The sequence below is a fragment of the Geotrypetes seraphini genome, chromosome 14 (genome assembly GCF_902459505.1).
Source record: "Geotrypetes seraphini chromosome 14, aGeoSer1.1, whole genome shotgun sequence".
NCBI lineage: Eukaryota > Metazoa > Chordata > Amphibia > Gymnophiona > Dermophiidae > Geotrypetes > Geotrypetes seraphini.
In genome coordinates this window covers 75047124-75074638 of record NC_047097.1, presented here as the reverse complement: position 1 = coordinate 75074638, position 27515 = coordinate 75047124, and the positions used below count along the sequence as shown (strand labels likewise).

Here is a 27515-nt window from a genome sequence, read left to right as displayed (position 1 = left end):
ATAAATTTGGTGTTAATAAATCACAAAGCTATAGATGGTTGCAACTGAAGCAAGCCATTCAGGCAGGGTTCCCTGAATGGAAGATTCTTAATACGCAATATAGTTTATAATTTTTATGCTTTCTGATGGACTTCTTGGGTCACCAAGCTGCACAGTGGTATAACTTGATAAGCGGATATGTAAATAAAAAACCTAAAAATGGACTTAGGGAAATTTGGAGCGTCGAGATCAATCATCAAACTGATGTATCTCAATGGCCACAAATTTGGTTTTGGAGGATGAGATGTACAGTGTCCGCATCTATGAGACAAACTTGGTTCTTTTTATTACATAGAGCTTTTTGGACCCCAGTTAGATTACAGAAATTAGATAGCTCTAAGTCTTTTTTTTTTCTCAATTCTTTATTCATTTTTTCATCTTACATCAAGTGAAATAGCTCTAAGTCTAATAGATGCTGGCATTGTAATCTTGAAGCAGGGATGTTAGATCATTTATTATTTTATTGTCCCTGTATTATGATCTTTTGGAAATCAATTTGGTCCCAAATTAATTGTCTACTAGAAAACCACATAGCATTAACATACGATACAATTTTATTTGGTACATTAATGAGATCAAAGAGCCAAATATCATCAAACAACAATAAGCTTTTATTGATAATGACAGGAGTCGCCATACAACAGATCACAACTAATTGGAAAAACTGGAACAGACTAAATTATAATTTCTGGTGGAACTCGTTATGTCATATTTATAAAATGGAGAGAACAATAGCTATACAAAAGGGGAGTTATAATAAATTTAAAGAGATATGGGGGCCATTAACTAAATATTGTAATGAATAGATGCCATTCTTACTCTATAAGTACAATTGTGAATGAAGGGATGGGAGGGGGGTTGAGTTTTATTAAATGTTTAGTTTAAAAAAAAAAAAAAAGGAACAAATCTTTATGATATTTTTGATTGAAATCTAGTTGGAAGGGAGGGGAGGGGAGGGATTAAATTTTATTAAACGCTATAATTGATAGTAATTCAATTGTTTAATAATTTTTACACTTGTTGAAAGATGAAAAAATGAATAAAGAATTAAAAAAAAAAAAGTATCTATTTTGTATCTAGGGCAATAAAGGGTTCCGTGAGCAACTGTGAGAACTGAACCCAGTTCCTCAGGTTCTGGGCTACTCTTCCATTCCTCTCCAATCTTATCATAATAAGACTTCCCAACTTCAGCTGTTTTCAATTTTTACAATTTCAATTTTAACTACCAGAGTAACTTATTCAAGACTTTACATTTATGACAGTGCCTCTCTAGACATTGGCATCTTTGGATACATGGATTTAACACACACTTGCCCTTTTCCCTTTCAAACTCCCTCTCTGACACATCCTTTAAGATCTGGTGTAGGTAAGACAACGCATAAAAGACTGAGAACTATCAAGCCATTTCCCCCCTCCTTCATGAAGTAGGCTAAAAATAAAATTCTTTATTCATTTTATAACTTACATCAAGTGTACAGTAAATATCAAACAATTATAATACAACATCACTTGAAAAATCAATCATACACCAATAAGATTTAACCCCCACCCCTTCCAAATTTCATATATAACTAATATATACCACCTGAAAATAATATCTTATGACATTCATATATATATTCTTAATGGAAAACCAAGAAACCCCCCCCACCCCAAATCCACATGTGTATTAAAATTGCTAAAAATAAAAATGGCCATCCGCATTAACTTTTTTGATCTGCAGCACTCATGTACATAACCTTCAGCCATACACCCAAGACAAAGCATTGAGAGGAAGTGCTCACCTGTAAAACATTATCTCCATCTGCATCAAGTGGGGCTTGGACCAGTTTAATGGTGAAGACACTATGGGAACGACTTGACTCCCGGTTCAGCTGGGTATTAGCGATACGTCTCTTCTTCTGACCTATGAGGTAGGGGAGAAAGTAATCAATTTGTGTCTTGTCTATACTCTTGTGTACCAAGTGCTAAAGTTCAGGAAAAGATTAAGTTAAGAGGCTTAAGGGCTATTCCCTGAATCCCCACCAAATAGCAAGCAGGCTCAACATATCTGGATGTGTGATTTTCACCAGATCTAAAAGCTGCCATAATGCGCCGAATCAAGACTAAGCCACAGGGGCTGTCATAAGCTATGTGGCTTGCTCAAACAGCTCTCTGGTTAACAGAGACACAAAACCAATCCTTTGGTAACTGAAGTGCCCCCCCTGTATGCAAAAACATGACTTACAAGGCCCTCTTTGGACTCGTACAATGTTACTTTGATTTTTACCCATACTGTCAAACTACAAAGCTCATATCTTCTAGTCTCAGACCAGAGCTGCTAACTACACATGGAGCAGAAGAACTTTAGACTTAGATGACCATAGTACAACTTTCAAATGCTGTTTTTCTCACCTTTCCAGAAAACCTCAAATGCTTCTTCTGTAGATTTGACTTCTACCTCAGTGCAGCCTGCTATATACATATTGTGGTTCTGGTCCTCACGCAGAATTTTTGATTGTGGTGGTCTATAGACAGCAAACATTAGCTTCTTATAACAGAAGTCAAAATAAACAGGATCATAGAAAGCAATACAACTATGATATTAAAGGAATCAGCTTCACAGAAATGCTTCAAACATAACAATTAAGGAAGAAGAAAAAAATTAAGTCAGTCAGTTTTGTTACTATTGCACAGAGATCTAGTTACAGAAGTTGAAAAGACAGGGAGCGACTTGCATGGCCAGACAGAGGCTGCAAGGGTGCTGGCTACTAGAAAACCAAAAGTGCATTCAGCAAAAAAACAAAATCATTTGTTCACAGCCAGAGCAAAAGCTTCTATTGCTATGTTACCAGCTATTAATGCTCTAATAAAAATACACGCATATACTAGACACATACACAAATTCTGCATTCCTCACAGGCGTGTTGCCACTGTTCCACCTAACAAAGGAATAAGGAACATGTTACCAAATCTATAGAAATCGCTACAAGGTCATAGTGACATGATACTATGCTTAGACACAAGGCCATCATCTACTGTTAACATGTGGAATGCTTTGGTGGGTCAGTTGTGACAATGTATTGATCGGATTCAATTCAAGAAACAGCTAAAATTTCAATTGTTTTTCCACTGCATTCTTATGACTATAGTTTTTTGGAAAAGAAAAGATAGTTCTCCCCTGTTGATTTTAAGATTTTAGTTTGTCATAATTATTATGTTCGTTTTAACTCATTTGAACTGTTTCTTTCTTAAGCAGTATAATTTTTTTTTCCAATTCTTTATTCATTTTTAAAAACTTACAATAAGTGTAACAGCATATATAACATTTTAAACTCAGATGCAACACTTAATATTGTTAAAATCCATATCAGAATTTATCCCCTCTCCCCCCTAATCAATAACATTCTTTAAATTCAAGAAAACCTACCATAATCTCCATTCCTATATACCTTACTTTAATAATCAAACCAAAATACCCTTCCCCCCTCCTCCCACCTTCGACATGCATATTTAAGGGGAAAAATAATATTCAATCATTACAATATTTTGTTAATGGCTCCCAAATCTCCTGAAATTTTCTAAAATTCCCCTGCTGTGTGGCTATTGTCCTTTCCATTTTATAAATGTGACAAAGAATTCTACCAGAAACTTTAATTCAGTCTCTACCAGTTTTGCCGTACAGTGAAAGATTAGAGAAACTCGGCCTTTTCTCCCTCGAACAGAAGAGACTGAGAGGGGACATGTTCAAAATACAGGGGGCGTGGTTTCGCGGTGTACGGGGATGGTCGGTTGAATGAGTGGCTCCACAGTGAAAGGCTAATTTTGTTATGATAAGGCAGTCAAAATTTATGTAAGTTGGGTTGAAAGTGAGAATTTAGTGTGAAAATGGCTTCGGGCAAATATAGTAAAAATAATTCGGTGAGTTTAGGTGCGGGAAGTGTAAAAAGATCAAAGATGGATTCGTTGCCTTTGGAAGAAATTGAAAATAAAGATCTGATGAATGAGTTGCAGAAAATTAAGGAAATTGTACTTGACAGCGCTAAAAACATAAAGGAGGTTAAAGAGGAAGTGGAGAGTCTAACTAAAAGAATGCAGGCGGTTGATTTTAAAATTGAACAGTTGGAAAAGCGCGCTGAAAAGTCTGAAGCAGATTTGATGGTATATAAAAAAGATCACAAAGAAATAGAGATATTAAGAAAAGATCTGGAGGATCTGTCAAACCAAGAAAGGCGAAATAATTTGCATTTGATCGGGGTGCCTGAAGGGATTGAACAGAACGATCCTATAAAATTTGTGATGAACTTTATACCAAAAATCTTACCGTTAAAGAGTTCTTTCCCGCTAGAAATAAAAAGGGCGCACCGGATCCCGTCAAAAAGATCAAACAGCCAAAAGGGTCCCCGTCCACTAATTTTCAAGCTGCTACGATATCAGCAGGTGACAGAAATTATGAAATTAGCTAAAGATAATAAAGATCTTAAATGCCAGGATTCAAAAATCTTTATAGTTCCAGACTTTGCAAAAGCTACTGCTTATAGAAGAAAGCAGCTTCTGGATTTGAGACCTAAGCTAAGAGCATTGGGTGCAAGGTATGGCCTGGTATACCCAGCAATTATGAGGATGACCTATAAAAACAAAACTTATAATTTTGAGGAGGCAGTTAAATTGAAAGAATTCTTGGATCAATATGATTTACCTATGGATTCTTGAAAATTATTTAGGTACTGTACTTCTTGTTATTTGATTTTTGCTTTTGTTTGTTTATTATTATACTGAAAACTTTTAAAGATTTTCCATTGAGGAATTGGAAAACAAGAATAATATCTTTCAGCAAGGATTTGATGCAGTTAACTTTTGAAAAGAGCTCAACATTCTGGCAAGGACATGTGATCAGCTATGAGTGATGTTTGCTGTAATGCTGTGCTGGAAAGACAATGATATGGAAGAATAAACATATCTTTGGATGATGTTTATATTGCAAAGGGTCAGCGGAAGTTTAAAAAGATGAATAAAAATGGAAGATGCTGAAGGATTTGACAATATGGAGAATGTAGTGAGACATGATGTGAAGTGCTGAGACTGTGAGGATCGCTTGTATGATACGGCTGGATCCTCACTTTGATTTCTATTTCACATCTGACCTTTGCCTAGATTAAAGTTTGGTGCTACATAGGAATTTTAATGGAGTTGTATGGAAGCTGCAGCTTAGATTAAGAAGAACTTGAAGACGGTTTTCAGAAGATTGGATGAATTACTGCATTGAAATTGCTTGGAGATGCTGAAAATAGAATGTTATGACTCGCTGCGCTTTGGAAAAGGTTGCTGGATTGCTATATTATATGTATAACATAATTAATGCTTGGAGACATGTCAAAGTATTGATGTAGAGTGGTTTATTTATACACCATATTATGAACTTCATGGTGGTATGAGCCTGAAGTTTCATAGAAAATGGATTAACTTGATTGAGGGAAAAGAGAGAGAAAAAGGAGAAAAAAATAATAATAAACTATAAGTAGATAAATAAGAAATATAACAATAAGATATTAATCATAGGTTGAAGATGAAAGAATGTATTAGCTTTGTGTTTATTTTAGGTTATATGGTGATGTTTCTGCATTTCTGGGTATAAATTTTTATCTGTTTCAAGAGTAAGTGTGTGTAGTTTCAAGAGTGAGTGGAAAAGTAAATTATATGAGGGGTAATTTATTAATTGGTAGACCTATATGATAATGAGGGATGATTTGAGTGCATGGTGATTGGAATGTATTGTTTTTAGAATGGATGGGGAAATGGGGAATATTCAGAAATATAAATTTTGTGGGTTGAAGTACAGTATTCTTATGTTTAATGGAGATCTAAGTTATGAGTTTAAGTAGAAGGAGAATACTCTTTGTTATATGTGATTTATAGCAAATATCTCTTTATGTTATTCAGAGGAAAGAAAACAAAAAAAAAGAAGAGGAAACATACTGATTGGGAACAGAATTTAAGTGATTTATGGTTAATTAAATGACTTACATTGTAATATTTAGGATGATTATTATATTTATGAGAGTTATTATGAGTTTGGCCTGGGGGAGTTTTTCATTTACTTGAGCTAAGTATGTGCGTTTCGAAGTTGGCATTGTTAGATTGGGGGGGAGGGGTGAGAATGGGTTGGGGATGAAATTGAGAGGGTATTTAGGAGTGGGTTGGGGATTAAATTAGAATTTCACTGTGGGGGAAATTATTATTTAATAATTATTCTGCAGAGGTATGTATTTATTATGTTTCATTTTGTTTAATGGATTTTAAAATTTTTTCTTTAAATGTTAATGGCCTTAATCATCCGATAAAAAGAAAGAAGACGTTATATTTAAAACAGCAGAATGCGGATGTCTGTTTTATACAGGAGACTCCCTTACTGGGGATGAATCAAAGAAACTAATTGGTAATTGGGTGAAGGACTACTTTTTTGCTCCTGCGGTAGGGAAGAAAGCTGGTGTAGCTATTTTGATTAATAAAAAATGTACTGAAGTTTAACATGGTGGCTGCAGATCAATTAGGAAGATGGATACATGTGAACATGAGTATGGGCAGTACTACTGTGGCGCTTTTTAATGTGTATGCCCCTAATTCGAATCAAATTGAATTTTTTAAAACTCTGCAACAAATAGTTCTACCACTGGCTGCTAGTAATTTGATAGTGGCAGGGGATTTCAATGCTGTCATGGATCCTTTATTAGATAAAAAACCTAGTAAAATTTTAAAATCATTAGGGTTGGATAATTTTGCAAATTCCTGTAATTTAAAAGATATCTGGCGCATTCTTCATTTTAATGATCGAGAATTTTCATTTTGTTCACATGTTCATAAATCTTTTTCTAGAATTGACTATGTTTTGGTTTCTGATAAGTTAGTACAAAATGTTACTCAAGCTACTATAGATCCAATAATTTTATCAGATCATGGTGGTGTGTGGATAAGTTTAAATTTTGCTGATCAAGATAATGATAGGCCTGTTTGGAGGTTTGATAATGCACTGCTTGAATACTCAAAATTTTGTGAAGATTTTCAGATAAAGATTCATAAATATTTTCAAATTAACAATACGGAAGAAGTCTCGATAGAAATCTTATGGGATGCTTTTAAGGCAACTATGAGAGGACAAATAATATCATTTTCAGCTTATTTAAAAACAATTAAAAAAGCAATTTTTTAAGTTAGAGCAAGAGATTAAGCTTTTAGAGGCAAAATTGATTGGAAAATGGGAAAATTCTACATTGCAAGCTCTTTTAAAAGTTAAGTGCAAATATAATGAGATTTCTTCTAAATTGGTTAGGAAAGATATTCTTTGTCAGCAAACTTTGTATTATGGTAATTCAAATAAGGTGGGAAGATTATTGGCTAATTATCTTAAAGTAAAAAAAAAAAAGGAGGACGAAAATAAGTGCAATTAAAGATGAAAAAGGAGATACTCATTTTCAAATTGGACCTATATTAAAACAATTTTTAAATTTTTATAAAGACCTGTATTCTTCTGAGTCTTATTTAGATAAAGAAAAGGATGGTGTAGAGTTTTTAAATTTTATTGAAGGACCGAAGGTTCCGGATCATATAAAAAGAACCGATATCATTAAAAAAATTGCAAACAACATTGAAGTCTCTTAGAGTAGGGACCGCTCCATAGAAACATAGAAATAGACGGCAGATAAGGGCCATGGCCCATCCAGTCTGCCCACCGCAATGACCCTTCCCCACCTAACTCAGTGAATAGATCCCACGTATCTATCCCATTTGGCCTTAAAATCAGGCACGCTGCTGGCCTCAGTGACCTGAAGTGGAAGATTATTCCAGCGGTCAACCACTCTCTCAGTGAAAAAGAATTTCCTGGTGTCACTGTGCAGTTTCCCTCCCCTGATTTTCCACGGGTGCCCCCTGGTTGCCGTGGGACCCATGAGAAGGAAGATATCTTCTTCCACTTCGATGCGACCCGTGAGATACTTGAACGTCACCAGGTGGTGATAGTTTTATGGTAGAGTTTTAGAAAGCATTTCAAACTACCCTATTACCTTATTTATTAAATTTATATCAGAATCAAGTAAATAAAGGTTGTATTTCAGGCACTATGGCAGAGTCTTTAACCATTGTTTTGCCAAAGCCAAATAAAGATCCCATGCTGGTTTCAAATTACAGGCCTATTTCTTTGATTAATGTTGATGGTAAGTTATTAGCCAAACTTTTGGCCATGCGTTTGGCAAAGGCTCTTCCTTATATAGTTGGTATGCACCAGACAGGGTTTGTTGCTCAGAGACACTCTTCCAATAATACTAGATTGGCTTTCCAGATGTTATACCTAACAAAAGAAATAGGAGATCCAGCTTTCTCTGTATCTCTGGATGCAGAGAAGGCTTTTGATCGGGTGGAATGGACATTTATGTATCAGGCCATGGAATAGTTTGGTATTGGTTCAGGATTTATACAAATGATTAAAACCTTGTATAGCTCTCGTGTTGCTAGATTATATATTAATAATAATTTCTCCGATTGTTTAAAATTGCAAAGGGGGTTAGACAAGGTTGTCCTCTATCTCCTTTGCTTTTTGATATAGTGCTTGAACCCTTATTATTAGCTATTCAACAAGTGAAGGAGATACAGAGTATTCCACGTTCTGGAAAGGAGTATAAAGTATCTGCTTATGCGGATGATATACTGCTTCATTTGAGAAATCCTGAAACAACCATTCCATGTTTACTTGAATTGATTGAGAAATTTGGAAAATTCTCAGGATATAAAATAAATTGGTCCAAATCAGAAGTTCTTCCTCTAAATGTGCATTGTACAAGAGGACTATTTGATTCATTCCCTTTTATATGGAAAGAAGAAGGAATAAAATATTTATGTATATGGTTAAAAAATACACTTGAAGAGACAGTGAAAGTGAATGAAAAATTTTTATTGCAAAAAGTAACAGAGTTATGTGAGCAATGGAATCCTTTACATTTGTCGTGGTGGGGAAGAGTCCAAACTGTCAAAATGATGATTTTGCCTGTTTGAGCTCTACGAATGTGGAGATGATGCGGTATACAAACCTAAGGTTTAGTTTAGTTTGTTACCAAATGGGAATGATTCCAGTTTTTTTCCAGGGGTCTTTTTATAAAAAGTTGCTCAGATTAATTGTGTTTATTATGAATTTTTGTACAATTGATGAAAGTTTAAAAATGAATAAAGAATTTTAAAAAAATAAAAAAATATAAAGTTGAACAGTATTACTACTAAATTTATTTGGCTGGGTAAAATTGCAAGAATTGCCTTAGTGACTTTACAAAAACCAATTGAGGAGGGAGGGGTAAATTTTCCAAACTTCTATAGGTACCATCAATCCTATATCTTGCGCCAAGGTATGTATTGGGTCCTCCCAGAACTCATGGAGAAGTTTCCGGACTGGTTATAGTTGGAATGGCAGCTCATGTTTCCTATTAGGCTTACTCAGTATTAAAATGCCTAGGATACGGAAAAGTAATAGGATAATACTGGACACATGGAAAACTTTAAAATATATTAATAATTCAAAAATCGACTTATCAAAATATATGGCTAAACTCCAAGATCCAAATAGGTGGTTTTAAGATTGTCTGGAAGGATTGGATTGAAGCAGGAATATGTACTTTAAATGATGTTATATCTAATGGTAAGCTGCTGGAATTTTCACAGTTGCAACATAAATTTGGTCTTGATAAAAAACAAAGTTATAAGTGGTTGCAATTGAAGCAGGCCATTCAGGCAGGGTTCCCTGAATGGAAATTGCTTAATAATCAATTTAGCTTAGAATTCTTATGCTTTCAGGCAGATTTTCTGGGTCACCAGGCCGCACAGTGGTATAAAGTATTATCTGGCTATTTGAATAAGAAACCAAAGAGTGGACTTAGAGAAATTTGGAGCATTGAGATTAAGCATCAAATTAATGCATCTCAATGGCCACGCATTTGGTCTTGGAGAATGAGATGTACAATGTCTGCGTCTATGAAGCAAACATGATTTTTCCTGTTGCATAGAGCATTCTGGACCCCTGTTCGTTTACAAAAATTGGATTGCTCTAAGTCTAATAGGTGTTGGCATTGTCATCTTGAGGCTGGAACTTTAGATCATTTATTATTTTATTGTCCTTTTATTAATGCTTTTTGGAAATTGATCTGGGATCAAATAAATTGTATGCTTGATAATCCTGTAGCTTTGTCATATGATACCATCTTATTTGGCATGTCTATGAGGGCTAAATCTCAAATATCCTCTAACAATAATAAACTTTTAATGATTTTAACAGGAGTTGCCATTCAACAAATAACTTATAACTGGAAAGATTGTACAAGATTAAATTATTGTTTTTGGTGGAATTTGGTGTGCCATGTGTATAAAATGGAAAGAATATTAGCTGTTAAAAAGGATGTTTTCATAAATTTAAGGATGTATGGGGCCCATTAATAAATTATTATAATGAATAATCAGTATTTTTCCCCTATTAATATATATGTTATAGGGAGGGAGGGTGGGTTTTAGTTTTCTTATTGTTAAGTGAAAAGAATGATGTAGTTATTATATTATGGGATATTTATTTATAAAGTTTGTTTTATGTGGGGTGGGAAGGGTTAAACTCTTTTGTGTGAGAATTGTAGAATTTCAAGATGAATTCTATACTATTTGAATGATTTTCTGTACACTTGTTGTAAAATTTAAAATTAATAAAGATTTTTTTAAAAAATTAAAAAAAAGAAACATTCAAAATACTGAAGGGAATAGACTTAGCAGATAGACAGATTGTTTACCCTCTCCCAGGTAGAGAGAATGAGAGGGCACTCTTTAAAGTTAAAAGGGGATCGATTCCGTACAAACGTAAGGAAGTTCTTCTTCACCCAGAGAATGGTGGAAAACTGGAGCGCTCTTCCAGACACTGTTATAGGGGAGAACACCCTCCAGGGATCTAAGACAAAGTTAGACAAGTTCCTGTTGAACCAGAACGTACGCAGGTAGGGCTAGTCTCAGTTAGGGCATTGGTCTTTGACCTAAGGACCGCTGTGGAAGCGGACTGCTGGGCGCGATAGACCTCTGGTCTGACCCAGCAGCGGCAATTCTTATGTTCTTATGAAACATTCAAGATAATGAAGGGAATAGACTTAGTAAATAAAGACAGGTTGTTCACCCTCTCCAAGGCAGAGAAAATGAGAGGGCACTCTCTAAAGTTAAAAGGGGATAGATTCCGTACAAACGTAAGGAAGTTCTTCTTCACCCAGAGAGTGGTAGAAACTGGAATGCTCTTCCGGAGGCTGTTATAGGGGAAAACACCCTCCAGGGATTCAAGACAAAGTTAGACAAGTTCCTGCTGAACTGGAACGTACGCAGGTAGGGCTAGTCTCAGTTGGGGTGCTGGTCTTTGACCAGAGGGCCACAACGTGAGCGGACTGCTGGGCACGATGGACCACTGGTCTGACACAGCAGCACAATTCTTATGTTCTTATAAGGTCAAGATGTGCATAAACTCCCAAATGGCAAATTAGCAACAAGCAGAAGTCACCTCTGACTGGTCCAAAATTTTTTTTTTAAAAAAGAAACAAACACCATATATGATTTATAAGTGGTAAAAATTCTAGAGAAGTTTCAGAAATAATTGATAATGCTAGGAATTTGATTTATTGTCCACTACAAAGCAGACATAGCAAGTAATAGCAGAATGTGGAGAGGGCAAGCTATATGAAACTTGATTGCTTTGCATAGGTGGGTTCTTATACTTATTAAAACGTCATAGAGCATTTTGGAGCCCAGTTAGATTACAAAAGTTGGATAGCTCTAAGTCTAATAGATGCTGGTATTGTAATCTGGAAGCAGGGACCCTAGATCATTTAATATTCTATTGTCCTTGTATCATGGCATTTTGGAAATCAATCTGGTCTCAAATTAATTATTTATTAGAAAACCATGTAGCATTATCATATGATACAATAATGTTCAGGATGTCAATGAGAACAAAAATTCAAATTTCATCGAGCAATAATAAACTTTTATTGATCATGACAGGAGTCGCCATACAACATATTACCAGTAATTGGAAAAATTACAGTAGGACTTAACTATACCTTTTGGTGGAATTCGTTATGCCACATTTACAAAATGGAAAGAGTAATTGCCATACAAAGAGGGAATTATAATTATTTTTAAAAGATTTGGGGGCCATTGACACGTTATTGCAATGATTAGATACCATTATTCATTGAAGGTACACTTGCACATAGGGGGGAGGGGAAAAGGTATAAAGTTATATTAAGGTTTGATCAATTGATAATATTTATATTAAATTTTTGATTGAAATGTTTGTGGAAGGGGGGAGGGGAGGGTATAAATGTGGGTTTTTTTTTTTAAAAAAATCTTTATTCGTTTTCATATATTACAAGTGTGTAATATTCAATCAAAAATAAATTTTACAAATCACTTGACATTCTTATTTATAATCATCAAAGCATAAAAGAATCCCTCCCCACTCATCAATAATAAACCAGTTAAAACAAATATCATATATCCCAATCCCACCCTACTTATAACCATATGTAATAAAAAAAAGGGGTGGTTAAGGTGTCTGATCATTAGAATATGTAATCAATGGCCCCCAAATAAATGTGTTTTTAAGGAGATGTTAAAAGAAATACAAGAGATGTTTATAGGGTTTAAATGATGTAATATTGTGTTCTTGATGTTAGATGGAAAAAGGAATAAAGAATTTGAAAAAAAAAAAGAACATAAGCAGGACAAAGTTCACAGAACTCACATAGATGCATTTGCAGAAATTTTAAAGAAAACAGAACTTACTTTGGTTTAATTGGATCAAATGGAATTTCCTCCAGGAGATCATAGGTATAGTTGTTATATATTTCAATGTAGGAAACAAAGACACTGTATACACTATCCTCATCCACTTCTTCTGCCTTACAATGCTCCTGGTTGCTGATCATATCGGCACACTCAGGGTCCAGCTTCTGTCTGTAAAGAGGCATTTCTCCAGATCATCATTAATAGCCAACGCCCCCCCCCCCCCCCTCCCTCCGTATTTTCTCTAAAAATAACCTGGAGGAAATATTTCTGTCCTCCAACCCTCCTCCCTATAACAAATCATTTCTCTCCTTTACCCTACCCCCTATGGTAACTGGCATTGCTCTCCTGTACACACCCCACCCCCACTCTCTACCTCCTTGCATCTTGACATTATGGTGCTGGGCCGGTGTGGGGCCTTGAGTAGGGTTGCCAGATTTTCTCCCACCCAAACCTCTCATCTCCTGCCCCGAGGTCTGGAATGCCTTTGCACATGCGTGAATGTCAACACGATTTTTAACATGCATTTAACGTCACTGCATCAATGTCTGCACATGCCGCCCCGAGCTCAGGGACTTCCAAAACCCAGACAAACTGCTGGGTTTTGGAAATCCCTCCAGGCACCCGGACTGTCCTCTAGAAAGGCAAACATGTCCAAGTTTTCCCCTTGAGCATCTCTGCTTGCTTAAGGTATTGAGCATGCACCGAAACCTCAAGACGCAGGGTTGGGTGAGGGAGCAATTAAGGGAACCATGATTTGGTGTAAATACCAAATTTTCCAGTGTTTTGGAGTTCTTAAGCAGGGGGGTGGGCAATTATTAGAGTGGTGTCCCGCAGGGCTCGGTGCTCAGGCCGCTGCTATTTAATATCTTCATAAATGATCTAGAAACAGGAACGAAGTGCGAGATAATAAAATTTGCAGACGACACCAAACTATTTAATGGAGCTCGGACTACAGAGGATTGCGAAGAATTGCAAAGGGACTTGAACAAACTAGAGGAATGGGCGGCGAGATGGCAAATGAAGTTCAACATTGAGAAATGTAAAGTATTACATGTGGGGAGCAGAAATTCGAGGTACAACTATACAATGGGAGGGATGTTATTGCATAAGAGTACCCAGGAAAGGGACTTGGGGGTAATGGTGGACATGACAATGAAGCCGTCGGCACAGTGAGCAGCGGCCTCTAAGAGAGTGAATAGAATGCTTGGTATAATCAAAAAGGGTATTACAGCCAGAACAAAAGAAGTTATCCTGCCGTTGTATCGGGCGATGGTGCGCCCACATTTGGAGTACTGCGTCCAATATTGGTCGCCGTACCTTAAGAAGGATATGGCATTAGTCGAGAGGGTTCAGAGGAGAGCGACACGTCTGATAAAAGGTATGGAAAACCTGTCATATTCTGAGAGATTGGAGAAGCTGGGTCTCTTTTCCCTGGAGAAGAGGAGACTTAGAGGAGATATGATAGAGACTTATAGGATCATGAAGGGTATAGAGAGAGTAAAGAGGAACAGATTCTTCAAACTTTCTAATAAAAGAACAAGAGGGCATTCGGAAAAGTTGATAGGAGACAGATTCAAAACAAATGCTAGGAAGTTCTTCTTTACCCAACGTGTGGTGGACACCTGGAATGCGCTTCCAGAGGACGTAATAGGGCAGAGTACGGTACTGGGGTTCAAGAAAGGATTAGACAAATTCCTACTGGAAAAGGGAATAGAGGGATATAGATAGAAGATTACTGCACAGGTCCTGGACCTGTTGGGCCACCGCGTGAGCGGACTGCTGGGCATGATGGACCTCGGGTCTGACCCAGCAGAGGCATTTCTTATGTTCTTATGTAAAATACGGTACATTTACATTTTGAAAAAGTTTACAAGAGGTATTGTAACTTTCTTACCACATTCACATCTACAAAAAGCATGATGTAAAAGGCTAAGAATGTTAGACAACAGCTTAATCATTTCACAATAGCCAAAAGAACAATTAGAAGTTACAGTGAAAAGAAAACAAACTAAACACCAGCAGTGCCTAACTGTGAATTACAACCCTGTATAGATAAATGCCAGGTGGTCTGTTTTCATGAAAACAGCCAGTTATTACATTACTAACAACTAGGGCCCTACCTACATTGTGGGATGGTCTTAGATATCAATAAAATTGGGGGACAGCATGAAAAACAGCCAGCCAATATTATGCCTCTACTGCAAATTAAGGAAAGATGTAGTCTTATCTACTAGTTTGCCCTGCTTCAGTCTTATCAGAACACTAGTCTTTAAGCCCGTTACATTAACGGGTGCTAGAATAGATGTGTGTGTCTGTCTGTCTCTCTCTTTCTTTACTGTCCACCACCACCCCTTGTCTGCTCCCCCTGTCCAGCAGCACCTCTTCCCTGCTCCCTAATGTCCAGCAGCACTCTTTACTTGCTCCCCCAGTCCCTCTTCCCTGCTCCCCCTGTCCACCACCACCCCTTGCCTGCTCCCCCTGTCCACCACAACCCCTTGCCTGCTCCCCCTGTCCACCACCACCCCTTGCCTGCTCCCCCTGTCCCTCTTCCCTGCAGCTGGCTTCCTGGTGTCTTTGAACCGCAGATGCTCCTCTTCAAAGCAGCCTGCTGAGGATTGCGGCTGGCTGTAGGGAACCTCGCAGGCCGCTCTGCACCTCGGTAGCACGTTCCCTCTGAGCAAATCTGTGACTGCAATTTGCACACTCTGGCTTCTGGAAGGAACACTTCCTAAACCGGTGTAGAACAGAACGCCAAGATACTTCAAGCGCTGAGATGGAGTCAAACGGCTCTTGGACAGGTTGACCACCCAGCCCAGGGACTGCAGATACTCCACAACCCAAGTCATAACCCGGGAGTTCTCTTGAAAACAACACTGCACAAATCAACCAGTCGTCCAGATAGTGTACCAGAATGCCCTCCTTGCGCAAGGCAACTACCACCACACCATAATCTTGGTCCGCAGCACTGTGACCAGAGCAAAGAAGCACACAAAACTGATAAAGCACTCCCAAGATCGCAAAGCGAAGGAACCGTTCATGGGAGGCCCAAATCAGAACATGCAGATAGGCCTTCATCAGGTCGAGAGAAGTCAAATTCCCCAGGCTGGACCACCAGAATTTCGGATTTTAGGGTTTCCATACGAAAAGAGGAAATCCGGAGAGCCCTGTTGTCACCTTTGAGATCTAAAATGTGACAAAAAGACCCCTCTTTCTTGGGCATCACAAAGTAAATGGAGTACTTGCCTGTGCACATCTCCTGAGAAGGTACTGGGGCTATTGCTATAAGGTCCAGCAACCTGAGTAGTATCTGATCAAAAGCCCTCTTCTTCCAAGTTACCTGCCAAGGAGAGGAGAGGAAATGATCTGGTAAAGGTCGGGAAAACTCCAGAGCATAACCATCCCAAATCACTTCCAGGACCCACTGATCTGTGGTGATTTCAGCTCACCCTTGTAAAACAACCACAGCCGGGCTCTGACTGGAAATGGGGGAAAGACCCACAATGAGTCATTGGGTGGCGGAGGAGCCCCTGGAGGAGATAAAACACCCCCCACTCCCAGAGGTTCAGAACCAACTCGCGAAGTCTGGTAAGGTCAGTCCTCCAGGAACCAAGGCACTTAAGAGTCACTCAAAGCCTGAACCAGCTTATCTAACTCTTCCCCAAAAAGAAAGGAGTCGCGAAAGGTGAACTTGCATGCCGCATCCACCTACCAACCCCGAAACCACAGGTTATGGTGGGTAGCTACTCCAAGAGCCATGGACTTAGCCAAGGCACACAAAAGATCATACCTGGCATCAGAGAGATAAGAAGTGCCTAGCTTAATCTCAGCCACTTCCTGATCCACTAAGGACCAGTCAGCAGACTCACGGTCAAGAACTCATTCAGACCACCAAAAACAAGCCCGGGGCCACCAGACCACCACAAATCACCGCCTGGACAGCCAGGGCAGCAACATCAAAACTTTGTTTAAGCAGAGCCTCCATTTTACGGTCCTGAGGGTCTCTCAGGGCTGAATCACCTTCAACAAGCACACTATGTCTGCACGCAATAGCCGAGAACACCACATCAACCACAGGAGACTCAAAGGCATCTCTATCACCATCAGGGATGGGGTAGAGAATCTTGCCATGGACCGTGCCACGCAAAAAGGTACATCCAGAATTTTCCATTGAGCCTGTACTACATCCCAAATATCCTGAAGCATAGGGAAAGAATGGGATGCTGAACGGATCCCTCTCAGGAAAGGGTCCACAACAAGAGGGGGTGGGGGTTCCTTAGCTTCCTCTTCAAAGTATAAAACCGAACACACATGATATATAAGAAATAAATTACATTACATTACATTACATGAATAATGAGCTCCTGCAACTCCTCCCGTTGAAATATGTGCACAACAGACACGTCGTCATCAACCGTCACCTCTAAAGTCTTAATAAAAAATAAATAAATAAATAAATCAGGCCCCCCTGACAGATCTGTAATGTTCTTCCCAAGATCCCATTCCTCATCCAGAGAAAACTGATCAGCCATAAAAGAATCCACGTCCCAAGATGCCCACAGCCACTTGGATGAAGGCTGAGGGGGTTGGACAGAGGCAGCCATGGCAGGAAACTGAACAGGATGGCCATGGAAGGGACAAACCTCCCAGATAACCCCGAGACCCCCAGCACCAAAGCAGGACCTCCAGCTGCCTGTAAATAAGCCTTGCACATGGCCAACACCAAATCGGGGGAGGGGGAACCTCAGTGGCAACAGGAGTGTGTGGCGCAGTGGTTGGAACTACAGCCTCAGCACCCTGGGGTAGTGGGTTCAAACCCCGCGCTGCTCCTTGTGACCCTGGGCAAGTCACTCAGTCCTCCATAGTCCCAGGTACGTTAGATAGATTGTGAACCCACTGAGACAGATAGGGAAAATGGTTGAGTACTTGATTGTAAAACCGCTTAGATAAACCTTGATAGGTGGTATATAAACACCTAATAAACTTGAAACTTAGGAGCAGAAGACACATGCAAGACCTGTTCCCGCCTTTCTAAGACAGGAGGAAGGTCACCTGAGGCTGTGTGAAAATTAGACACGCTTCCCGCCAAAACTGAGGGAAGGGCCATGAATAAACTGTCACCAGAAAACATGCGCAGCACCAAAGGCATAGCCAACCCAGCCACTACAAAAAAACCAACAAAAACCTACACCAGCCCCAGCTGCAGCTAAAACAGAATCCCCAGCAGACCACAACACTGAATCTAACTGACTGCCAGCAGCTAAGGAAACCCAGCGTGGATGAAAAGGGGAAGCCCGGTGCTTCCCCCCACTGCCGAGCGATGCACGCAGGGAGAACCCGGTATGCTGACACCCGAAGCCGGGTCTCCCTTGAGGCGGCCAAACATTCTGTGTACCCGTCAGCTGCATCCACTGATCGGCATCCACAAAAATCGTACTTTTCTTGCTTTTGTGATGTGCTCATAATGAAAGCGCCAAAAACCCACACACAACACCACCGTGTAAAAACAACGGCCTCAGGCCTCTTTTTTAATACAAAGCTCCTTTTTATTCTTGTGTCTTATTTTCTCTTTTTATTTCTTCTCACAGCCAACCAGCTGCATCAAGAAAACGCAGACCCCCACAGGCCCTCTAAACTGTAGTCAGTGCCGGTATTGGCAAGTTGAAGCTCCTCTAGATTCAGAAACACCTGGGGAGGTAGGGGAATAGGGGGAGAGACTCGACCCTTCTGAGTGTGAAAACCCCCCCCCTCCCCAAGGTCGATAGGACTCCTGAGAGGATTCCCCAAGCTCAGTCCAGATAAAGGGACCAGAATAACCAGATCCAACAGGCCTTAAACCTCAGCACAGACTGCACAAACAGACCTTTATTATACTGTTGCCTAATCTCCGAAAGCATTTCTTCATCTGTCTGCTCATTTTGTCCCGGGGGATGGTAATATAACCCTACCTTTATATTCCTTCCCTCCACACATGGAATTTCTATCCATATGGATTCCACACTACTATCTGTGTCATGCAGAATGTTTTATTTTGTTTGATTCAATTCCCTCTTTAACATATAGCGCAACCCTCCACCTCCACAGTTTCTCAACTGTACGGAAAATTGAGAACTGATGGTCCAGCGAGCCAACATCAGGCGGGAAGGCAAAAGTGCATGTGCAGTACAGGCAGTCTCAAGACTTCAAATTTTATTTTTGTTTTGTAAATCTTTATTCATTTTCATATCTTACAACAAGTGTATAATAATCAATCAGAAAAATTTTTAAACAAATCACTTGACAATCTTACTTATAATCATTAAAGTATAAAAGAATCCCTTCCCACCCACCCCATCTATTAATAATAAATCAATTAGCAATTATCATATTTCCCAATCCCACCTGTAGCAAGATTTATGGTATACTAATCAGTTACATAAACAAGTTACGTGTCTGTTAGTTTTGTCTAGGGAAAACCATAAACGCTGCCAGGTCCAAATTTCTTGGTCTATTTATACGACACAAGACCCAGGCTAATGAGAAATACTTTTATTATGAAAATAGAAAAATATAATTCACAAGCCAGCTGCAATATCTAAATATTGTTCACAAAATATCTGATTACATACATGAAACTCAGTACATAATTATCACAATACACTTGTTAGATAACTAAGTAAAACTAATTCTTACACACACTAAACAATTCCTTATAAGAATAATAATCCCTGATTAGCAGCAAATGATTACAGTTATCACCAAGGTAGCTTTACAAACCTTATCCTATATCACAATCAGATGCACTTATCTAACCCCAGCTGATAAGATAATAAATTCCTTATTCTCACCATTCGGTAAGGCCTCCGCCGAAACTTAGGTGAAAGGGAAATCATTTCTTTTTAGCTTAGTAGACGTAAATCCTTTGGTTACAGGAACGAGTGTTCGTCAGCCACTGGTACAGCTATAATTTATTGGCAGCCAAGTTTCCTTGAAGTGATGGAATTCAGAGCTGTTTAAGGTCCGATTCACTCTCTCTCAGGCAGAGAGTCACACGAGGTAACTGTTCAGGTCTTAATTATTAAGAAAGCGATGCGTGCAGGACACCTGTGGTAAGATGTGAGCTTCCTCGCATCCTGACACAGACTAATCATAATTAGCACCTTTTCACTTGGATCTCGTCAGATGACTTCCTCGGACCAATCCAGAAACAGAACTTAGATGAATAGCCTTTCTGTGTAAGGTCTCATACAGGCTGGGAGACACAGGCGCCCAGATAAGAACAGATAAGACAGATAGGAGTATACCTCCCACAAGAATCACACAGCCTAATTATGAAGACATAGATGAATGTCCTTGACTAGAATACCATTCTGGTACATACCCAGAATGCATCAGGCAGAAACAGCAAAGATGTGTTCTTTCTCTCTTCTTGCAAAGTTCACGCTGGAAAGATTTCTTGCACACAATGGTTCAGGCTTGATGATGTTAGAGAGGCCTAACCTTCAGGTGCCAATAAGGAAACACCCCTCCTATATCTTATATAAAACAAGGTATTTAAGGTGTCTGATCATTAGAATATGTAATCAATGGCCCCCAAATCTTTTTTTTTTAAGTGACAGTACACTTTTAACATTGTCCATACCAGGCACCGTGGACAACTTCCCCACATATGAATATATTGCCTGCTTGTCCTGGGATAATAAAGATTAGACTTGAGCAGAACAGAGGCTCTTTAATCCTCGCTTGTAGAGTTAAGGGCTCATCCCAGAGCGATGGGAGGTAGAGAATGAAAACAAGCAGTGGGTTCTCAACAACCCTCACCAACTAATGGGATTTAACTCGATGGTCAAGACTATCAGTTCTATTGCACAAGAAGTTTGAACAATGGATGGTACATTAAATGAAATTAAACTTGGTAAGATGGTGCATACACAGAGGCATCCCTAAGGGCACACTTTTTAAAATATCTGAGAACTTCAGAGCAAGTGCAAAATTGGTGCACAATAGATTGCGCTAATGGGGCTGATTCTGAGTCATTACGTTACATTATTTGTATACCGCGTAACCTTATTTAGTTCTATGCGGTTCACAGCTTAAGAATCTGAGAATCTCAGGAATTACAACAAAATAACAGATTGTTAAATCCTGATCTTACAATACAAAAATGTATCGAATAGATAAGTTTTCAGAAATGTTTATACGATACAGCACTGGCTATATTGCCTTTATAAGAGGTACCTTTCTGGAACTTCTGATATAAGCACTTTTTTTATTTTTTAAATTTGTTTTAGTTTTTTATTCATTTTTCATATAACAAGTGTATCACATAAATTTATACAATTTCATTGAGTACACACTTGATAATCCTTCATAGATCATTGTAAATACAACATATTATTATATAATACTGTACTATAATATTGAAAAAGCATATCATACTTAATAAGTATACCAAGTATTACTCTAATTATAAACCCACCCCCTCCCCTTCTTTTGAAAACTGCATACAATATGACAAGATATAATGATGAATTGTTTATATTATGATATGAATAAAATAAACCCACCCACACCCCTCTTATCCAATATCTTATTATGGGAAAATTGAATCATTCATTGCAAAAATCTGTTAATGGTCCCCAAATCTTCTTAAACTTATCTATATATCCTCTTTGTGTTTTTAAATAAAAACACCCCCCCACACAGGCACTGCTTACTTATTAGGGGTCTTTGGCACTGCAGGTGGTACAGCTCTCTTCTGACGTTCTAAAAGTGCATCGACTTCAGACTGCACTTCCATACCATTCTTGTCATCTGCTTTAAAAACCTGCACAAAAGCATATGTGTTTACTCAAAGTTAGAAAGATATCTGGAATCAAGACCTGAGCAGTAGTGGCTCGTGGCCAGTAAGGAGTGATGTCTATGGGACGGTAATGGAATGGACATCAGGACATGATAGTGCAGTATTTTGTGGAGTTTTTCTACAAAAGCGCCTGCTTTTCGTATGATTCTGGGTAACTCTAGTCAGATACAAGCATATGTGTTAGTTAAGGCCACGCCCAATAGAAGCGTATGAAAAATTGGTGAATAAAAATCTGAATATGGATGTAGCCAAGGCCAGAAAAACACACTACAGATTAATATTAAGGAAAAGCATAATAATATTTTATGTATTTTGCTATTAAGCCAGATCAAAGATGAAATCAGGTATAGATATTGTAGCGTGGCCGGCCCTCGAGGCTTGCGGTAACCGGCCCACGCTTAAAATATTCTCCCAGCGTGCTTCCCCAAGAGGGAGGAAGACCCTGTTGTGAATAAATTCTCCTATGTGAATAAAACAAAATGGCCTCACACAGGTAAGTAATGAAATAAAGAAATCAAATTTATTGTTCATCTGAACAGGTCTAAGCAAAAATGCAAGAAATGAAAACGGACTCAAAAGATCTTGGTCATAATAATGAAAACAAAATAATATGGTGATTACCAGCCTGGTCTGGATAACTTTCCCAAAGTTCTTTTAGCAATATCCCAGGTATAACAGAGTCTCTGGCAGTCCTTGACTCTCCCCAAAGTCTTACTTGTAAATTGACAAACTATGTCACACTGCAATGTGCAGCGCTGCCCTTTCAAAAGCAGTGGCAGAAGGCTGGCGGATTTGTCAAATCGGCTCCTTGTTACCAAGAGCAAAATAACCCGCAAACCCTTCACTAAGGTGCTGGGCAAATCCTGCCCCAGCTTTCAGGATATTCACACCTTATGAAAAGAAATTGCTGAAGTTCTTTTCACAGCAGCCATCTTGGCAAAAGAAAAAAAAAAACTTCCCATCAAAGCAAACCCTTTGCTAGCATACATCCCTTTAGCTAGTATGCTCAAGGAAAATCCTTTTTGCCCAGCAGAAATGGAAACATTCAAAAATTAACTCAAAAAGCAATTCAACACTAATTAACATCCATTTCCTCAGTCAGTCCCACCTCTGGTAAAGCACTCCAATCCATTGCTTCATATTCTGGGTTTACCAGAGTTGTTCCTACTGGCTCTGTGTCCAACATTTCAATATTCTTTGGCTCTGGAGGAATTGGAGGCTCCTTCCACCTGAGAGCTTCTCCTGTGTCTCTCCGCCTCCTGGACAGCCAGCTCTTCAAATGCTGCAAGGCTGCTGTACCACGACCAGTCCTACTCAGGGGCTGGACTTCCTTCAGCTGAGGCTGCCTTCTACCCTGTTTAGCCAGCCTCTTACAAAATGGAGGATTTAAAGGGGCCTTGCCAGATTTCACCAGGCTGTGTTCTAAAGCAGGTCTGAACACAGCCTGTGCTTCCTGGTCCTGTTCCTGCCTATCAGGGACACAGTGATTAGCCCGGACTAGTTTCAGGGGATGTTTTTTATGACTCTTCCCTAGCACAAGGCCGGCATTGGGCTCGGGTTTGTGACAATGTACACATGTGAAAGTATGAACTGAGGACCAAGTAGCAGCTTTGCAGATTTCTTCAATAGGAGTGGAACGGAGGAAAGCTACAGATGCTGCCATAGCTCGGACTCTATGGGCTGTGACAGAACCTTCCAGTGTCAGTCCGGACTGAGCATAACAGAATGAAATGCACGCTGCAAGCCAATTTGACAATGTACGTTTAGAAACAGGACGTCCCAATTTATTCGGATCAAAGGACAGAAAAAGTTGGGGAGATGATCTGTGGGACTTAGTACGCTCTAAATAGTAAGATAGAGCCCGCTTACAGTCCAAAGTGTGCAGAGCCTGTTCTCCAGAATGAGAGTGAGGTTTCGGAAAGAAGACAGGCAGAACAATGGATTGGTTGAGATGGAATTCAGAGACAACCTTAGGGAGAAACTTTGGATGTGTACGCAGAACCACCTTGTCATGATGAAAGACTGTAAAAGGTGGATCCGCAACTAGTGCATGTAGCTCACTGACCTTCCTGGCAGAGGTTAGAGCAATAAGGAAGACCACTTTCCAAGTGAGAAACTTGAAAGGAGTCGTAGCCAAAGGTTCAAACGGAGGCTTCATTAAGGCAGAGAGAACCACATTGAGATCCCAGACTACAGGAGGGGCTTTAAGAGGTGGTTTCACATTGAAAAGACCCCGCATGAATCTGGAAACCAAAGGATGAGCTGAAAGGAGTTTCCCATGAACTGGCTCATGAAAAGCAGCAATAGCACTGAGGTGGACTCTGATGGAAGTAGACTTGAGGCCAGAGTCAGATAAAGAAAGAAGGTAATCCAACAAAGTCTCCACTGCAAGGGACGTAGGATCATGATGATGAAGAAGACACCAGGAAGAAAATCTAGTCCACTTCTGATGGTAACATTGCAGAGTGGCTGGTTTCCTGGAGGCATCCAAAATAGAACAAACGGGTTGAGACAAAAGAGTATCATTTGAAGTCAGCCCGAGAGATACCAAGCTGTCAGGTGCAGAGACTGAAGATTGGGATGCAGAAGGGTTTCTTGATGCTGTGTAAGCAGAGAAGGAAACTGTGGAAGTAGAATAGGCTCCCTGGAGCTGAGTTGAAGTAGAAGGGAGAACCAATGCTGCCTGGGCCACCGTGGAGCAATGAGAATCATGGTGGCTTGTTCCCTTTGTAGCTTGAACAAGGTTCGCAACATGAGAGGTAGAGGGGGAAAAGCATACAGGAACAGATTGGACCAATCCAGAAGAAACGCGCCTGCTGCCAGACGATGAGGAGAGTAGAGTCTGGAGCAGAAGTGGGGCAGCTGATGATTGTGAGGAGCTGCAAAGAGGTCTATCTGAGGAGTGCCCCAGTGATCGAAAATGGACTGGAGAGTCAACTGATCGAGAGTCCATTCATGGGGTTGGAGAATTCTGCTGAGGTTGTCCGCCAAGGAATTCTGCTCTCCCTGAATGTAGATAGCCTTGAGGAACAATTGGTGATCTGTCGCCCAAGCCCAAATCTTCTGGGCTTCCTGACATAAGAGGCGAGAGCCGGTTCCACCCTGTTTGTTGATGTAGTACATCACGACCTGATTGTCTGTGCATAGCAGGAGGACTTGAGGGAAGAGAAGATGTTGGAAGGCCTTGAGGGCATAAAACATCGCTCTGAGTTCCAGGAAGTTGATATGATGCTTCATTTCCTGGGCCGTCCAAAGGCCTTGAGTTTGGAACTCGTTTAAATGAGCTCCCCAGGCATAAGGTGAGGCGTCGGTGGTGATGACAAGTTGATGAGGAGGCAGATGGAACAGAAGACCTCTGGAGAGATTGGAGGATATCAACCACCATTGTAGAGACTGACGAAGAGATGTCACAAATACGTGTCGTGAGCAAGGATCCGTCGCTTGGGACCACTGGGTAGCAAGGGTCCATTGAGGAGTGCGCAGGTGAAGACGTGCAAAGGGGGTGACATGAACTGTCGAGGCCATGTGACCCAATAGTATCATCATTTGCTTGGCAGAGATGGAGCGTTGTGGAAGTACCTGCTGACATAGAGATTGAAGAGTCTGAAGACGGTTGAATGGAAGGAACGCTCTCATGAGGACAGTGTCTAGGATCGCTCCTATGAATTGAAGTCTCTGAGTGGGGATGAGATGAGATTTGGGTAGATTGATCTCGAACCCCAGAAGTTGCAGAAACAGGATGGTCTGGTTGGTGGCGAGGAGCACTGTCTGAGAGGAAGTGGCCTTGATTAACCAGTCGTCCAGGTAAGGAAAGACTTGAAGGTGGTGAGAGCGCAGAAAAGCAGCCACCACAATCAGACATTTGGTGAACACTCTTGGAGAGGAGGCAAGACCGAAAGGTAGTACCTTGTACTGGTAATGACAGTGATTGATCATGAAGCGGAGGTACTGTCTGGAGGCCAGATTGACAGGAACATAAGTGTATGCCTCTTTGAGATCGAGGGAGCATAGCCAGTCGCCTTGAGTGAGAAGAGGATAAAGAGTGGCCAAAGAGAGCATTTTGAATTTTTCTTTGACCAAGCATTTGTTGAGATCGCGAAGATCTAGAATGGGTCTGAGATCCCCTGTTTTTTTGGGGACCAAAAAATAACGGGAGTAGAATCCCTGCCCCTGCTGATCCAGAGGAACTTCCTCTATTGCGTTCAGAAGAAGGAGGGATTGAACCTCCTGAATAAGGAGGGAAGATTGAGGGGTGTTCAAAGCAGACTCTCTTGGCGGACTTTGGGCAGGAAGTGTTTGAAAGTTGAGAGAGTAGCCGTGGCGGATGATGTTGAGGACCCACTGATCCGATGTTATGATCTCCCAACGGCTGATGTAATCTGAAAGACGCCCTCCTATGGGTCGAGGAAGATGGGCAGATGGTGAAATACTGGCTATGCCTGGAGAAGCACGTCAAAAGGGTTGGGTAGACTTTTGAGGTGGAGGAGGTTTCACCTGTTGTTGCTGAGCTGGCCTAGGAGGTTGTCGTTGTTGTTGACGCTGACGTCTAGGCTGTTGATCTGCTAGTGGTAAAGGACGAGCTACATAGCGGCGTTGATAGGCCGATGTTTGGCGAAAAGGCCGGGCAGGTGGAGTCTTCTTCTTGGTTTTCAAGAGAGTGTCCCACCGAGTCTCATGGGCAGACAGCTTTTGGGTAGTGGAGTCCATAGACTCTCCAAAAAGCTCATCGCCTAAGCAGGGAGCGTTAGCTAGGCGGTCCTGATGGTTAACGTCGAGCTCAGAGACTCTGAGCCATGCCAAACGGCGCATGGCAACAGACATGGCCGTGGCTCTAGAAGTCAATTCAAATGTATCATATATTGACCTAACCAGGAACTTCCGCAGTTGAAGGAGAGAGGAAGAACAGTGGCAAAATGCAGATTTCTTACGGTCAGGGAGGTATTTTTCAAAAGCAGTCAGATCTTGAATGAGATGCTTTAAATAAAATGAAAAATGAAAAACATAGTTCCCTGACCTATTAGCTAACATGGCATTTTGATATAGTCGTTTGCCAAATTTGTCCATGGCTTTTCCTTCTCTGCCAGGAGGGACGAGGCATACACACTAGCTCCAGCTGACTTTTTAAGTGTGGATTCCACTAAAAGTGACTCATGAGGGAGTTGAGGTTTGTCGAAGCCAGGAATGGGGATGACCTTATACAAGGAGTCCAATTTACGGGGAGCTCCTGGTATGGTCAGAGGAGTCTCCAGGTTTTTGTAAAATGTCTCCCTCAAGATATCGTGGAGAGGGAGTTTGAGAAATTCCCTTGGAGGCTGGTCAAAGTCCAGAGCATCCAAAAACACTTTGGATTTCTTGGACTCAGCCTCCAAGGGAATAGAAAGAGATTCACACATCTCTTTTAAGAAAGAGGTAAAGGATGTGGAATCTGGTTTAGAGGATCTGCAGCAGACTGATTCTCATCACCAGAGGAACACTCACCCTCAGAAAGAAGAGGCTCTTCGGAGTCACCCCACAGATCAGGGTCTCTAATTTGGGAGCTATGGTCTCGAGACTCCGGTGTGGAGGGTTCCAGGTGTCGGGATTTGCGTGCCGACTTACCTGACCTCGTAGACACGGTACCGGGAGATGTTAAAGGCTGCAGCGGTGCCAAAGTCTGAACAGCCTGGTGTTGAGCCCGCGGTTCCGGTGCGAGGACTGACATGGAGACCGATGAAGCAGAGTGGACCGGTACCGACAACATGGACGCGGACAATAAATGCTGCTCCACTGTCGGTACCAGTGGCTCAGACCGGACCGGAACTGGAAGGTTCGGTGC

At 40.4% G+C, this 27515-nt stretch overlaps 1 protein-coding gene across 10 annotated transcripts in view; it reads right to left on the bottom strand.

Moving 5' to 3' along the window:
• Positions 1–27515, bottom strand: part of KIF23 (kinesin family member 23) — a 203697-nt gene that overhangs the window by 142932 nt on the left and 33250 nt on the right. For 5 of the 10 annotated variants that reach the window (XM_033920429.1, XM_033920430.1, XM_033920431.1 and 2 more), the window contains exons 6-10: positions 21555–21664; positions 12859–13029; positions 2919–2960; positions 2434–2546; positions 1824–1945 (exon numbers count right to left, since the gene is read on the bottom strand). In XM_033920429.1, the coding sequence (XP_033776320.1) occupies positions 1824–1945; positions 2434–2546; positions 2919–2960; positions 12859–13029; positions 21555–21664 (558 nt within the window). The remainder of the gene's footprint in view (positions 1–1823; positions 1946–2433; positions 2547–2918; positions 2961–12858; positions 13030–21554; positions 21665–27515) is intronic. The other 5 variants (XM_033920434.1, XM_033920426.1, XM_033920432.1 and 2 more) reach the window with 2 other exon arrangements.